A 15540-nucleotide genomic window follows, 5' to 3' on the forward strand; every position below is an offset into this window, starting at 1 on the left:
TGTCCACAGCGGTGGCTGTGCCTCTGAGGTGTTTTCAGGTCTGTCGTCTCCTGTAGCCCTCGAGGCTTAACTCTGTTCTTTGGCAGGTATAGAAACTGAGGCCCAGAAGAGAGGTGTAGAGGAATGATGATTTTGAGGTAGAGATGGGAGTAGAGTCCGGGACCCCTGATGTTAGTAAGAGGAGGGCCTGTCTCTTTCCACCATTGCCCTGTAGGACTCTACCCGTGACAGAACTGAGGATCCAAGAGCAAAGAGGCAAGGAGAAGTAAAACGGTCATTCCTACCATGTCCACGCACCTCGCAGCCTTTGCGCTTTGCTGCCTGTCTGCAGCTCCCTCTGTGGCCCACAGCCCTCTCCTGGGCACCCTGCTGGGGGCTCTTCTCTGGGGGCACACTGTGGCACTTCACTCAGAGCTCTTTGTGTCTTTAGCCAACCAAGCCAGCAATGCAGATGAACAAGGACACTGTTGGTGCCTCCCTCCCACCGCCACCCGCCTCCCCCTGCCCCGTCCACGAAAGCCTGAGCCATCCCTGCGTGCAGTTTTATTTTCCATATGAAGGCAAAGCTGCTCTCCAAAGCTGCGTTCAAACGGGTGCAGTCTCCAAGTAACTTTCTCGCAAACGTCACGATCATGATGTAAGAGCGTCCACAGATTCCTCTCCCAGCTCTTGCCTTCCCGGGGGCAACTTCTCACTCTTCCCCTACTTCACACAGCTAAGGAGGGAATGGTGGCTGGATTTGTAGCTATTCCGGTGGCAGCAGTGTCGTCTCCACTATCCACCCCTACCAGTGTATGCCTTTCTCCTGTCTTCTGGGAGAGCAGCCTGGGAACCCGTGACTGACACGGAATTCAGCGACATCGAACCTGTTTTGCTTAGCATGTGGGAGATTTGCTGGGACACGAGCCATCATGTTTATGTGGCTTCCTAAGGACAAAAAAGGGCTGGGGGTGCTGCACGACCTGCACCAAGGATTCTTAGAATCCAGCCCGAGTGTCAGTGGGAGGTGACTGTCCAAGAGCTGACGGAAGCCGGTAATGGAGCCTTCCTTCCAATCCAGTCCCGGATCTCTAAATCAGGGGCCAAGTGGTGGGGACTGTGAGTGGCACTCCCAGTTAGAAGGACGGTTCCACTTAGCAACAGTTGGTTGTTGTCATGTGGGAACGTGGGATCAGGATTGCTAGGTGTTTGGATTTTTCAAGGGAAGCTACAAATCCGTGTATTTATGTAAAAGCTCCCACCCTACAATTATTGGCAACTAATTCAAATAAAACAAATGACTGTGCAGGCCAAACAAAACTCACTCAGGAATTGATGTGGCCTGGGGATGACAGTTTGTAAAGTCTACTCTTAATCTGAACTTGGGCAGCAAGACTTCTGAGAGTGTTTACCCATTCCCTTCTTTCTTCTCCACATCAGTTGCTGGCCTGGGTGTCACCTGTGGGCCCCCTCCCAACATGGCCCAGTTGGACCCTTGGTTTGGGATTCTTAGCACAGTTGATGACCCAAGATTCTTACTGCACCAATGGCAGTTTGACCAGTGCAGTAGATGTGGGTATATCTTCAGCCCTGTCTTCCTATTTCCTTTTTAAAGGCACCATGATTTTCTCCTTCAATGTAATTGTGTAATGGGGGGCGGGGATGGAGGAATATGTGTGTGAGAAGACCTAGCCTTTCAAAGAAGTGAGGGTGATGTTGAAATAGGATCCTTACAAATGCCTGTAATACCTGAAGCCCTTGAAGTTTAGTCCCTCAGTTTCTAAATGGATTTGGAATCCAAATAGACTTTATGTCTCCTATAGGAAATATTTAGCAGAGGGGCCACTTCTTTTGAATGTGGTGCAAAGGAAATTGCTCGAGCATGGGAGCTGGGAGTCTGGGCTGACCTGCTGTGTGACCCTGGGCAAGTCACTTCAGCACTCTGGGCTTTGGTGTCCTCATTTGCAGGAATTGGTGGATTGTTGAATTCCCTTCTCTGCTGGACCATCTAGGATGCTCACATGGCACCCAGGATCATGCTCATGCTCAGCGAAGTAAAGGCAAAACCCTTTAGTGTTAACTGCCAGGTAGCCAGACTGACTCTGGTTTAGAAGAGGTCCGGAGTATGACTCTTACTGTGACACGTCTTGACGATTGCTTGTTAATTTAAAATTTTTTTTAGAATTGCTATGATTCAATTAGTCTTGTCCTTCCCACTACCATTTCTTCTCAGTGGAAGATAATGCTCTTTGTTCCTTTTTTTTTTTTTTTTTTTGGCAGCTGCTGCAAGCAGATGGGCAAAATCTCTATCCCTGGGGACAGCTTTGGAGGGTTCCCTACAATTCTGGTCTCGCCTAAAAAGGACAGCTCCTCTATAGCCTTAAAATAGGGTGTGGGGATGGCTACTTTTCCCTCCCTAGTTCCCAAGGGGATCTCATGTGTTTTTAAGGCATTTGTGGAAAATATGAACCTTTTGAGATTGAAGCTGGTCTTTAATCTTTCTGAAGATACTACTGAAGATAACAGCTAACATTTATAGCAAACTTACTGTGCAACAGCTGCTATTCTAAGTAATTGATTAGTTTCATTCTCATCATAACCCTATGATGTAGGAATGATTCTTGGTCCCATTTTGCAGATGAAGAAACTGATGCACAGAGGAGTTAATTTACTCAAGGTCATGCAGCTGGCAAATTGGAAAACTGGGCTTCAGACTCTAGTGGTCTGATTCTGGAGCCTGTGGTTTTAATCAGTATGCTGCAGTGGCCTCTTAATGATTTGTAACAATTAATAATGTTTTACCAAGTGGCTTATAAATATTTTAAAAGAAAAATAAGGAAAACATAATTTTCTTTGCTCTGCCTAGGTACAAACTTAATGGCCAGGCAATACTCTGCAAAGCTAGGACTTTATAGGAAATAAATATGAGAAATAGTTCTCATATATTTTACCATACATTTATATGTACATAACCCATAATATAGGTAAACTGTATTTATATCTGTATAGCCAGATATTCACATTAGCTATATCTCTGTAGACAAACACACATGTATCCTTGGAAAAGGTGACATACACACAAATACAGAAATTAGATCAGATTCTAACTTAATTCCAGGTGGTCCAAAAGACTATCTCACTCCCAGGTCCTTGTCAATATGCTCCATGTTTGTTTAGTTAAAATAAGAATTTTGAATATTGGAGGAAACAAACCAACCCTGAATGCATTTGAAGCAACACTTAAGCTGACTCATAAGAAAAAGGCAAAAGGCCCTGGGGGCTCCAGGGGCCTGGACTCCAGGGGACCTGTGGTTGGGCTGTGGTGTGAACAGAAATGTCCGTTCAGGCTCTCAGCTGGGCATGCTGAGGGGCCTCGGTGCCCGCCACTGAGCTGTGAGATCTCTGAGGGCACAACCCAATGAGGGTATCCTTACTCCTCTCCATTTGTACAAGCTGGAGACTCAGTGCAGCTTGAAACTTGAACTTCCAGAAATAACGGTCTGGAATGTGAAAAAGCCTCTCACCTAACACTGAGTGAAGAGAGCCAGATACAAAACCATGGATGCGTTTTAATCTTGATTTTGTTAAAGGAAATGTGTATTTCCTAATATGCGTAGGAATGTTAGCATAAAGGAGGTACATCGAAATGTGATTTTAGATACCTTCTTTGTATTTCTCGTCCTAATAGTCTACAATGAGCACAAAGTACTTTTATAATTAAGAAAAACCCTAATAACTGTTCTTTTAAAAGGTGATCCTTGGAGGCTGGAGTAGAACGTCTCCAAAGAAGCTGAACATTCTGTTACCACCCACCCTTCTCCCTAATGAGAAGGGAGAAGCTTCCCTTCTCAGGGAAGGAGCTTTCGTGCAGATCCCACAGGGACTTTGGGCCCAGCCCTGGTTGGTTGCGCTATGACACACAGGGCTTGGGGTCTCACGGAGGAGACCCATATGAGTGTGCTCTTCTAGACAGAAATTTATAAGCTAAGCTTCTCAGAGCCCAAGGTCCTACAGAAGAACATCAGAGCTGCCGGGGCAAAGGAAAAGCAGTACCACTATTATCCCTTTCATACAGTGGGCTTTGTTTGAAGATTTTTTTCCCCCCAAAAAGGATTTAATTAGAGTGGTCTGTTCCAACTTCCTCATTGTATTGAGGCCGGCAACAGAATGGACTTGCCCAGGGTCACAATCAAGTTCATCATATTAGAACTAGGGCAAGGTCTCTGGAAAGACAGGCCAGCACACCCCCGGCTCCTGGCCTTGTTGGAGCCTAACCACGTGGCTTTGTACAAGGCAGCTTTGGAGTCTTCCTCTTAGCAAAGCCAAGCCTGTCCCGGCAGCACTTTAACCCTTTCTAATTTCAGAGCAACATGCATCTGCTTCCTTGGTAATTTTTAATGGGTGGGGAGGTGGCTCTCTCCTGTGGCTCTCTCCGGCAGAGAAACCAGAGCACGTGGGCCCCCAGGGAACAGAGAGGTCACCTGGTTCAGTCCCTTCATTCCACCGAGGGGGGGGCAGAGGTCCAGGAAAGGGAAGAAAGTCCCTATTAGCGTCCCTCAGGGAGTTCCTTATGGATCTGGAGCTGCTCCAGAGAAAAAGATGTCTGTTTGTAACATTAATGTGTCATCCTTTTTCTACACAAGAGGTACTTGAAGCCCAGAGAGGGGTGGGAACAAGTTACCCAAAGACACCCAGGGAGTTAGGGGCTGAATTGGGACTAGTCCATAGCGCTGCTAACCCCCTACACTCCCAATCTGGGGTCATAACCTCCCTCCTCGTCTGCCCCAGCTTGCCAGGCCTTTTCCGTGCATAGCTGGTTGAGATCCCTTCTCCGTGGTGGTAAATAGCCATTAATTTTTCCCCCAACTGTCCACAGGATCATCCGGACTAAAGTACAGCAACCCCCGAACCAGCCGGTCCCAGCTTCCAGTCACAGCATAGGTAAGAAGAACTTTTTAAAAAAATTTAAAAATCTAATGGGCTCCAAATATTCTAAAGAACTTTTTAATCATTCTTATGGACAGATAATTCTGCATAAAACACTTCGGCACACGTACTAATGCGCCTTCTTTGTCATTCTCCAAGGGCTGAACCTGGTAAATGAATTTTATAAATACTGCTAAAAGGTTTTGAATTTTACTGATTATTATGATAAATAGCTTTCACCATGAGACAGAAAATTGAAATCTAAGCCAAAAAAAAAAAAAATCCACTAATGGGGGTCTATAGAATGTCAGATAATTAAAGTAATAAATCAAGAAAGGGATACTTATTCATAACATTTTCTGCATCATTAGTCAGTAAGTAGTTTTGAATGTGTTTTTTTCTTCTATCAACCAGCCCTTCTACAATTCTTTGTGCACTTGCAGTCTTGAGTGAAGATGTGGCAAAACTTCCCAAACTTTCTCTCTCTCTCTCTCTCTCTCTCTCTCTCTCTCGCTCACTTCAATCTCATGTACTCCATGAACTGTCGAGGACTGCCAGTGGGGCTTTTGATACTCATGGGAGATAGTCTGAGTGAGCATGACTTATAAGGGTGGGGGTCCTATTTCCAACTAATAAAGAGTTCAGAAGTTTTGCTTGCCTGTCCTTTCCCCGAAAAGACTGTGAGATGAAAATGACATGTGTCTATTTAAGACATATTATTTCTCCACTTGGGATAAAAGGAACACCTCTGGGGGGAAAGTTATTCTACTATAAGAAAGTGCTGACCATTCAGTTCAGTAAGCCTCTGACAGTCCCGGTCAATGTCACTCAATAATGCCTCAGACTGTGTAATGTTTCCCCACCTTTGTCACTCCCTCTTTAACTGAAGAACCGCCCCCCCCCCCCCGCAGTGATGGGGGATGGGCAGAGGCAGGCTTATAGTTCCAGCTCTGCCATTAACTCATCCAGTGAGTACGTCCCTTTACTTCTCCGAGTCTCAGTTTCCCCATTTGTGGACTGACGTACACAAACTAGGTGCTCCCTGAGGTTTCTGATCCACCATGGTTGCCTCTGTGAATAAAGGTAAGAGAGAGTTCCTCCCTTCCATAAAATAATTATTTAGGAATCCATTCAAAAAGTGTTTGCTATGCCCTTGCTTTGCATGGAGACTAGTGTTATAAAGGAGGCAGGACAGAATCTCCATTCTCATGGGCTTCTCGGTCTAATAGGGGAATGTAACGAAGAGAAGTTTGCAAAACACTGAGATAAGGCTCAAGAAGGAAATACAGGATGCTGTGTGAGCCAAAGGAAGGGAACTGTTACCAGCTCTGTTGAGCTGGTGTGAAGAGGGTTGAGGAGGGCTCCTGGGGAAATGTTTGTGGCTGAGATTTCCCTTGTAGCTTTAACTATTTCGGATGACGGAGCAATGAATATGAGACTAAGAATACCCGATAATATTCTTGCAATTGGGTTAGAGGAATAATTCTACTTGTAGGTCAGCAGAATGCTTTGTCTCAGAAAGTTTTATTAAAAAAAATGTACCTTGTATGCGTACAGGCCTTTATCGTTTACAGACTTATTGAGGAGTGAGGAAATGGAAGTTAGAGAGATTAACTAACTAGCCCAAGGTCACATTGCTCATAAGTGACGGAGCCAGAATTGGAACCTGGGTCTTTGGAGTCTGGCGCAATCACAAGATAATCAGAACTATCACTGGCTCTGTCAGCAACATGGCGAGCCTTGGTTATATGTGGTTGTTGGTTTTTAAAGTACCAAATGACGTGTGATCTTCTTTCTTCCTCTGTTCTTTGCACCTTAATACAGAAAAGGTTGTGAGATTTGCATAAATCTATTTTGAGGAGCTTCTTCTGGTGAAGGAAAAGAGAAGTTAACGATTTCTACTTCTGTGTCTCCTAAGGAAGATCTAAAATCTAACTCAGATATAAGAAGAAAGGCACTGTTCCCTCTAGGTCTGTAGGAGCAAGAGCTGGATATGCTCCAAGGAAAGCAACAAACAGCTTCTCACGCAACACCACCATTTCTAGTAATTTCCTACACTTTAGAGTCAAAGGCAGCTCCACCTGCCTCCAGCTAGTTATAGCCCAAGGAAATGTGTCAGAGATTGGTTTGTAGGTTTTAATGAACCAAGAGAGAATTCCCACAGCCCAGAAATGGAAATTCAGCTGTACAGCTTGAGAGGACCCTGACGACTTGGCTGCTCTTTTCCCCTGGACTCTGGGGTTAGGAGTTAAAGTGAAACTTGCGCAAAACCTCCCCTCCCCTCCCCTCCCCTGTTCTTATCCTTAGGAATGTAGAGACCTGGCCTTAGTCACAATAAGTCACTGAGCTCAGCCCACGTTTCTGGGCAGGGGAAATCAAGACTTTAAGTCAGTAGACCTGAGGCCAAGTGCTGGTGCTACTGCTTATTGGCTAGATGACATTTAGCGAATCACTTCACCTTATGGCGCCTTCAGTTTCCTCCTTTGACCCAGGAGTATAAATAACAGCACTTGACATTGTTGCAACCGTCAAATGAAAAGCAAGGCATTAATGTGAAGCGTATTATTGTTCTTCATTATTACTTAACGAGGGGCAGATTACTGTAAGGGTTCAGACTTCAGTTTCTGGATTCTGTGGCCTTGGGCAAGTCGCTTACCTTTCCTGAAGCCTGGGTTCCCTTACCTTTCCAATGAGATAACAACATCACCTCCCTCACAAGATTGTTCTTAGAATTAAATAAAATAATGCCTCAATGATGCCTGGCACAGAGTAAGTTCTCAGAAAACATCAGTTATCATTATGATATTATACATATCAATATATATTATATGTGCACAATATATATTCTATTATATAGCCTATCATTATTACATAATTAATATTGAATGTGAAAATCCAGGTAAACTAGAAAGAGAAAAGCCGGTGAGGAACTATAAAGAGAAGGAACAGTTTGCCATTTGGAGTTTTGTTGGCTAAGTGTATGAGTGTGCAGGTATTTATGTCTGTGTGGATGGGTGGATATGTAAGCAGGGAATGAAGCTGCCTAATGAGCGGTCTAGGCTGGCTGGTGGTAGGCCCCAGCTCCCCCCTCTCTTCGCCGTCCCCCTGCTTCCTGCATTCTTGGACAGGATTTGAGCTACTGCTCTTCTCACGCTGTCCTGTGTGCCTTTCTGCACCGTCAGCCCTCCTAGCTGCCCGTGCTCCCCCTTGCATCCCCCCAGCAGCAGAAAACCGGGGCAAATGCCCCGAGGGCTGCCCCCATCGCCCAGGTGTAGACGCTGCCATAGGGCGGGTGTCCTCAGCGAACACTCACTGCATCCCGCGCTCCCGCTGCTCCGCAAACAGTGGCATCCAGCCCAGTGTAGGGTGAGTGCTTTTGTTTTGGCCGGCTGCCCGGCAAAGCGCCCGCCCCCACAGCCCTCCCGCCGGGCCCTGACCAGCCCCTCTCCCTCTGCACAGTGTCCACGGGCTCCGTGACGCAGGTGTCGTCGGTGAGCACGGACTCGGCCGGCTCCTCGTACTCCATCAGCGGTATCCTGGGCATCACGTCTCCCAGCGCAGACACCAACAAGCGCAAGAGAGATGAAGGTAAGAGATGCCTCTGCAGTCCTGTCCCGGGCGGACCGACCGGACGGGATCTGCTGTGGGGCCGTCAGGGATGAGTAGAAACAAAGATGCCTGATGAGCACCGGAGTCCCCAGGTCGGGTGGACACGGGAAGGGGCTGGGTGCCCTGGGAGAGGCAGGCAGGATACTGGCTGGGATTGCGGATTTCTCACCAGTGTGCCCTCATCTTCACCCCTTGGGTGAAGGAAAGAGGGCCTGGCAGAGTCCTTGTGTTCTGAGCTTTGTGGTCTGTAAGAAACCTGTGTGCAGATCTGATGCCCAAGGGCAGGGTGTGCAGGGTACAGTGCAAGGCCTTTTGTCTCCTTTGTTGGGGAGCGTGGGAGCCGAGGGCGTGCTGGGTGCCCTGCAGTGAGAGCCGCACACCTGGGCGGAGGGGGTCAGCAGGTGAGTTCTCCCAGCTGGCTCTCCCAGAAGGCCTCCGACGACGATGACGACGAAGGCAGCGATGGTGGGGGGCTGAGGAAGTTAATCATCTCATCTCTGCCCTTGGGCCTGGAAGGAAGGAGTGCAGTGGCCTCCTGGGGATTACAAAGATGACAATCTTCCCAGTTGCTTTTTCTGAACCCGTGTGTATGCCTGCTGCCTGGGTCCCGGGAGCCGGCCATCTCTGTCCTGCACACAGGCCCACCTTAACCTGGGTTTCTGTTCCCTGATGGGCTGCCAGTGCAGCTGACGTTAATGGGTTTGAGAGGAGAAACGAACCCCTGGGAGTCTGTAAGACCTTCTCCAGGAGAGGGGGAAGAAAAAAAAAAAAAACGCCTATGGTCTAGGGCCTGAGAGCTGCGTGACAGAAATCTTGATTCAATTATTCTGTTCCTCAGCACAATTCCCTTTCTCGGCTCCCTGTAAGGGATGTGTGTTCTCGTGAGCACATGCCTAAGTACTTAAGATCTGTAACTAGAAAATTGAGTCGGCCCAGCGGTGGATTGGCCCGTGGTCTTCGTGTTCTGGGCAGTGCGGAAGCTGGATCTCTGGCCTCCTCTTGGAGCTGTGGGGGCGCCGGGGGCGGGGGGGGGATGATTCACGGCTTTGGAACTTCCCTCACCCCTTTCCCCTGTTCTAGACACTCGGAGCAGATGTCAGAAGTCTTTAACTCAGTGGGCGATTGTGCTGTGTTACCGCAGGAGGCAGTGGGCCTACCATCTCTGTTGGTTTATGGGGTTGGTGCTGTCATCTTTTCTGCCATTGTCACCTGCACTCACAGCAGATGTGCCCAAGCTGGGGCCCGGCTGTGTTTGATCACAGTGGAGGGGCAGGTTGTGTGAGACTCCCTCATAGGCCGAGGGATCCCGGCACAGACTTTTGGAGAAATAAAAAAAAAAAAATCTAGTTTGATGTTTATCACCAAACAGGTCCTGATTTGGCAGGGGGTGGGGGCTGTTTTACTGTGTTTGTGGAGCACTGGGGGGGGGGGGCAGCTCTTTTACTGTGTTTGTGGAGCATTATATTGGCTTTTAGCTTCTGCTCAGAGGCCACTGTTCAGCTTCTCGTGCTGCTTTAAAAGGTATCGAGTGGGGGGCATTGAGGTGGCTTAGTCGGTTAAGTGTCCGACTCTTGATTTTGGCTCAGGTCATGATCTCGAGGTTTGTGAGATGGAGTCCCACATGGGGCTCTGTGCTGATAGCACGGAGCCAGCTTGGGATTCTCCCTCTCCCCCTCTCTCTGTCCCTCCCTGCCTTGTGCTCGCACGCACTGTGTCTCTCAAAATAAATAAACATTTAGAAATTTAAAAAGCTATCGAGTGGTCAGAATGCAGGTGTTGTTGGTCTAGACTGCTCTGTGCCATCAGATCATTTCTCAAGGACTGTGGCCCAGTTGGGGTATTGACCTTTAAGAAGGACAGTGACAGATTGAGATGTGTCCAGGTGGGTGTCACCTGGAATGGCAGGGATCTGGATATTACAGCGTCTGGAGAACACCTTGAGCCTCTAGGGTTGTTTCAATACAACAAAGAGAAGAATGAGCAGGACTGGACTGTTGCCTTCAAATATTTGGAGAGCTGGCCTGGAAGGTAAGAGGAATGAGACTTTGTTGTCTGGCCTTCAAGGCCAGTCTGCAGCAGATTCAGAATTTCAGCTCAGTGTAAGAAAAAACTTGTAGATATGAGAGTGGTCTGAGGCAAAGGGAGCTACCTTGGTAGGTAGTGAGTGCCCTGTCACTACAGGTATGTAAGTAGAGCCTAGGTGACCATGGGCTGGGGCTGCTGTATGAGAGCATCAAGGATCAGATGTAGGATTGGATACTCTTCGAGATCAAGTACTGATCTCCAGAAAGACCTGGGAAGTGATCTAGTCCGTTTTCCGGGGGCTAAGGGACAATGATTTGATGGTCCTGGAAGCCGACAGGATTGGGAAGAGTGGGAGCCCCAAATGGCAACCAGAGCCCCTTCTCCCCTTGCAGCACCAGGAGTGTGTTAAAGCAGAGAGGTGGGCAGAAGTGCCCTTGTTCACATCAGCAAACTGCCTTGAAGGACTACTCCCCAGTGCTCCCGGATACCCTTTCCCACCCTCCTTCCCTCCCTCCCTCCCTATCTCCCTGAATCCTGGCATTGGCTTCAGGGGGAGTTAAAGAGGCAGAAATTGTCACCCCTATCTTATAGGGGAGGAAACTGAGGCCCCAAAGAGTTCTGTGACATTGTCAAAGCCACACAGCTGGTGTGGCCTGGGGAGCTGGGAGCAGCTGGGGAGGCCCTGAAGGCCCCAGTTCCTTGGAATCCGCGCCCCCCCCCCCCCCAGCTCTCATTACCCTCAGTCCCTCCAAAGAGATGCTTGGGAGGTAGAGCAGCCTGGGGCTGGGCAGAGCCTGGGGACAGTGTGAGGAAGAGTTTCAAGCAGAAGGGACTGGTCAGCAGGTTGGATGCTGCCGAGAGCGTGATGAAAAAGTCAGAAACCAGCATTGCTGGGCGCACTGGAGGGCTGGCCTTTTTCGGAAGACCACGGCACTGTTTCATAGGAGCCCTTGACAGCCTGAGGGAAGGGCTATGAGGAAGAGAGGCACAAAGGGCCAAGAGGAAGAGGCCAAGAGGAATCCTCACCCCCATTTCTCAGATGAGGTGACTGAGGCTCTGCAAGGTGGATTCTACTTTGCAGTCATCTCCAGCTAGGACTTGGGTTTTGCCCTGTGGGCAGTTCCTGCTGCCACTCTCATGCCCAGGCCTCAGGACAGGGGTGGGTGGTTACAGAGTCTAGTCACAAAGGGCCTGCCCTCTAGAGCTCACAGGCTGGGGTCAAGACTGACAAGCCCAAAGTCCCTCCAATGGTCAGTGTGTAAGATGGTGCTGTGATGGGCGGTGACACCAGAGGGGGAGAAGAGCAAGGCAGGGAGGGGCAGATTTTGACCAAAGGGATCCAGGAAGGCTCCTCCTAGGAAGTGGCCCTTATCAAGGGGAAAATAGTTTATACTGCTTCTGTTTTTTTTTTTTTTAATGTTTATTTATTTTTGACAGAGACAGAGACAGAGCATGAGCGGGGGAGGGGCAGAGAGAGAGGGAGACACAGAATCCAAAGTAGGCTCCAGGCTGAGCTGTCAGCACAGAGCCCGACGCAGGGCTGCAACTCACATACCACGAGATCATGACCTGAGCCGAAGTCAGACGCTCAACTGACTGAGCCACCCAGGCGCCCCCTGCTTCTGTTTTTAAAATCCAACGAAGGGGCGCCTGGGTGGCGCAGTCGGTTAAGCATCTGACTTCAGCCAGGTCACGATCTCGCGGTCCGTGAGCTCGAGCCCCGCGTCAGGCTCTGGGCTGATGGCTCAGAGCCTGGAGCCTGTTTCCAATTCTGTGTCTCCCTCTCTCTCTGCCCCTCCCCCGTTCATGCTCTGTCTCTCTCTGTCCCAAAAAAAATAAATAAACGTTGAAAAAAAAATTAAAAAAAAAATTGAATGAAATTTAAATTTTAGTTCCTCAGTTACACCCGCCACATTTCAAAGCGCTCAGTAGCCTCACGTGTGCTGAGTGGCCACTGTATTGGATGATATGGCTTTGATGCAAGTGCTTGGCGCATAGTAGCTGCTCAAGAAGAGTGCTTCTTGGTGGAATGGGTCAGTCACATGCTTGTGGAGGGTTCACAGTTAGTAAGGAGGGGGAGTGGGCAATCTCCTCAACCAGGAGGGTTTCTGTTTGGTATTTTGGGCTTCCACAGAAAGCTCTATTTGAATAAAGACTTCTGTAGCAAAAACAAAAAAGTTAGGGCACTGTTAGACTAGTGGATTGCCAGGGGCCCCTTTGGTCTAGAAATTCTAGGACTCTCCCCCGGGACACTTGCCTCCAAGATCAGCTTTGGGGATGTGGCTGCTGTGTGCTGATCTCAGATGAGCTGTGTGCGGTTCAGGTGGCAGAGAAGGCCCTGGGGCCTCTGAGGGCAGAGCTGGGGCTGGCTGAGGGAAGCTACAGGAAGCAGATTGTAGCTCAGTGCAAGGAACTGCTTTCAGATAACAGCCAGGCTAGGCCAAGGATGGAAGCATTAGGTTGGGAAGGGAATGAGCTCCCTGTCATCAGATGTGTGATCAGGGACTAGACAAAGGAGAGGCAGAAGAGCCAAAGAAGGCATTCTGATTTGGATCCCATGACTTTGAGACCTGTTACAATCTGGGTAGCAGGTGCTTCTGTGACCTCCTATGTCTGCAAGTAGTTTTCCCTACTTGTTTTTCCCTTCTACCACCTGACTCTGAGGTGGCCGTCCACATGGACTTGACTGGGCAGAGGCCACATCGCATGCGTTTCTCTCCCTGGTCAGCTCCTTGGCACAAGGCACAGTGCCCAGAGGTGCTCAGGAGTTCTGTGGCTGGTACTGAGAGCTTTCGTGAAGTCTCTGGTGTAGGCCTCAGGAATCCCACTGGGCCAGGGGGACAGAGCCTGATGCGGTGCTTCCCCCACTAGGAGGCTGGACTGGGCCAGGCAGGAGCGGCTGTGAACAGTGGCCATGGGTGAAAGGGCAGCCCCAGACCCTGTGTTTCTTCCTGGGCCTTGGATCTCCGGTGGGGTCTCTGTCCACCATCTATCTCCAGGGCCCCCGTTAAGGTCCCCTTGACTCCCCCCTCCTCTCCAACCCCCAGAATTTGAAAAGCTCTGATGAGCACACACCAAGGTCAGCTGAGCGAGAATCCCTTTCACTAGCTCAGAAGGCTGCCCAGTCCAGGACCAGTGAGGACTGTGGGAGCCACAGCTCCTTTGTGAGCAGTAGAGGTACACTGCAGGTGGAATTTCTGGCCTTCTGTCCCCCGGCTTCTCTCTGCCTGAAGAGGGCACAGGAAAGGCATCCAAAATCCCTAGGTGGCCTGTCTTTTTCAAGAAATGCCAAGTCCAGCATGACTCTCAAGGAGAGGATTGGGGGGCATTTAGGAGGGGCTCCTGTCATGACTATGTCTACCCCTTTCTGGGGGGTGCCTGTCTCTTCCTCATGCCTTTCATTTGGGGGTGCATCTTATCCAGTGTTATCTGCCTTTGTTTGTGTCCTGTTAATAGACTTTTTCTGTCTGCTTCTGTCTCCTGGTCTAGCGTGCATGCTCTCTCTCTCTCTCTCTCACGCACACACACTCACACTCTGTCACTCACGGTCTCACACATACACACGCTGTTGCACACCCGCTCTCTCTCACACACTCTTTCACACACATACACACTCCCTGTCTTTGTCACACACTCTCACACACAGACATACACTGTCACATACTGTCACACACACACACACACACCTCTCTGTCTCTCTCGTTCCTCTCTCTTTCTCTCACACATGCTCAGTCACTTTTTCTTTTCTTGTATTCACTCTTGCTCTCCCTCTTGCCAACTCTCTGCTCCTCTCTCTCCCAGGTTGGGAGCCCCAGCTCATCCCTGCTCTGCAGACCTCCATGGGACCCCACACAGGGAGGGAAGGGCTTTCAGAAGCTCACAGACCGACCCCCCTCCCCCACCACGGGCAGACCCTGATCTTCCTCTATCAGGACCCTTTTCCTTGCTGGACACTCCCATCCTATCTGCTGCTCCCTGGCTTGGGATGGAAGGCTGGGGACGAAGGTGCAGAGACCCCTCTCGGATTTGCCAGAAGGGAATGGATGTGTGAAAAGAGTTATCGGCAGCCCTTGATTCCACAGATCGCTCATCTCTGGAGAGCCCACGATGAGATGGTGAGGTGTTGAGGCAAGGACACAGGCTCACAGGCCAGGGACAGAGCAACATGAGGACTTCCTGGCGTGAAATCTTCGGCGAGTGACTTAATCTCTCTGACCCTCCACTTTGTCATCTGGAAAATATCTGTAGCACAAGCCTTGTGGGTTATTGTGAGGATAAAATGAAATCATACCCTCAAAGGGTTTAGCCCCAGGGGCCAGTCATAGTAAGTGCTTAATAAATGGCCACGGAGGAGAGTGGGGCTGGAGGGTGCGAGGCCAGTCACAGGCTGAAGTCAAGCAGTCGCTAGCCTTCTGTTTGGTGGCTGAAACTAGGGATCTGCCCACCGCAGTCTTCCTGTTTGTAAGGCCTCTGCTGTGGCATCGAGACTGAACAACAGTGCCCCCAGGTGTCGGCAGCAAGACGAAGGGCCACTTGCTTTCCTTTGCTTCCTTTCCTCAGGACCTTGGTCTTCCAGCCCCCTGATGGAAAAGAGTAAAAGGATCAAGTCTCAGTCCACAAAGAGTGGCCCTAGGTACACAAGAGAGGCTCCAAGATGGAGGGCAGAGGGTAGAGCACCTGGGCCTGGGAGGGCTGGGGGTGGGGTCACCAGCTTGGACCTCAGGGCTCCCCTGTTGGAGTAAAGGGCCTTGGAGAACATCTAGGACATGTCATTCCAGTCATGATCCAGAGGGGAAAACAGACTTGGAGAAGAGAAAGGGTCTAACCAGGTCATGTAGTAAAAATCTGGAAAACCCAGAGGGAGGGAATGGACTCTTCAGAACATCCTTGGTATCCAGCTGCCTTTTGATGTGGCAACTCTCAGTTTCTTCTGTCCCTTCTTTCCCATTCTCCTTTCCGGCTGCTGCCCCCACTGTTGAAAGCCGCCAGGAACCTCATCCG

General features: G+C 49.5%; 1 protein-coding gene across 2 annotated transcripts in view; it reads left to right on the forward strand.

The window, feature by feature from the left end:
• Positions 1-15540, forward strand: part of PAX5 (paired box 5) — a 193838-nt gene that overhangs the window by 22737 nt on the left and 155561 nt on the right. For both annotated transcript variants that reach the window (XM_027039454.2, XM_015079494.3), the window contains exons 4-5: positions 4856-4920; positions 8365-8493. In XM_027039454.2, coding sequence (XP_026895255.1) covers positions 4856-4920; positions 8365-8493 — 194 coding nt within the window. The remainder of the gene's footprint in view (positions 1-4855; positions 4921-8364; positions 8494-15540) is intronic.

Source organism: Acinonyx jubatus, chromosome D4 (assembly GCF_027475565.1).
Source record: "Acinonyx jubatus isolate Ajub_Pintada_27869175 chromosome D4, VMU_Ajub_asm_v1.0, whole genome shotgun sequence".
Classification (NCBI taxonomy): domain Eukaryota; kingdom Metazoa; phylum Chordata; class Mammalia; order Carnivora; family Felidae; genus Acinonyx; species Acinonyx jubatus.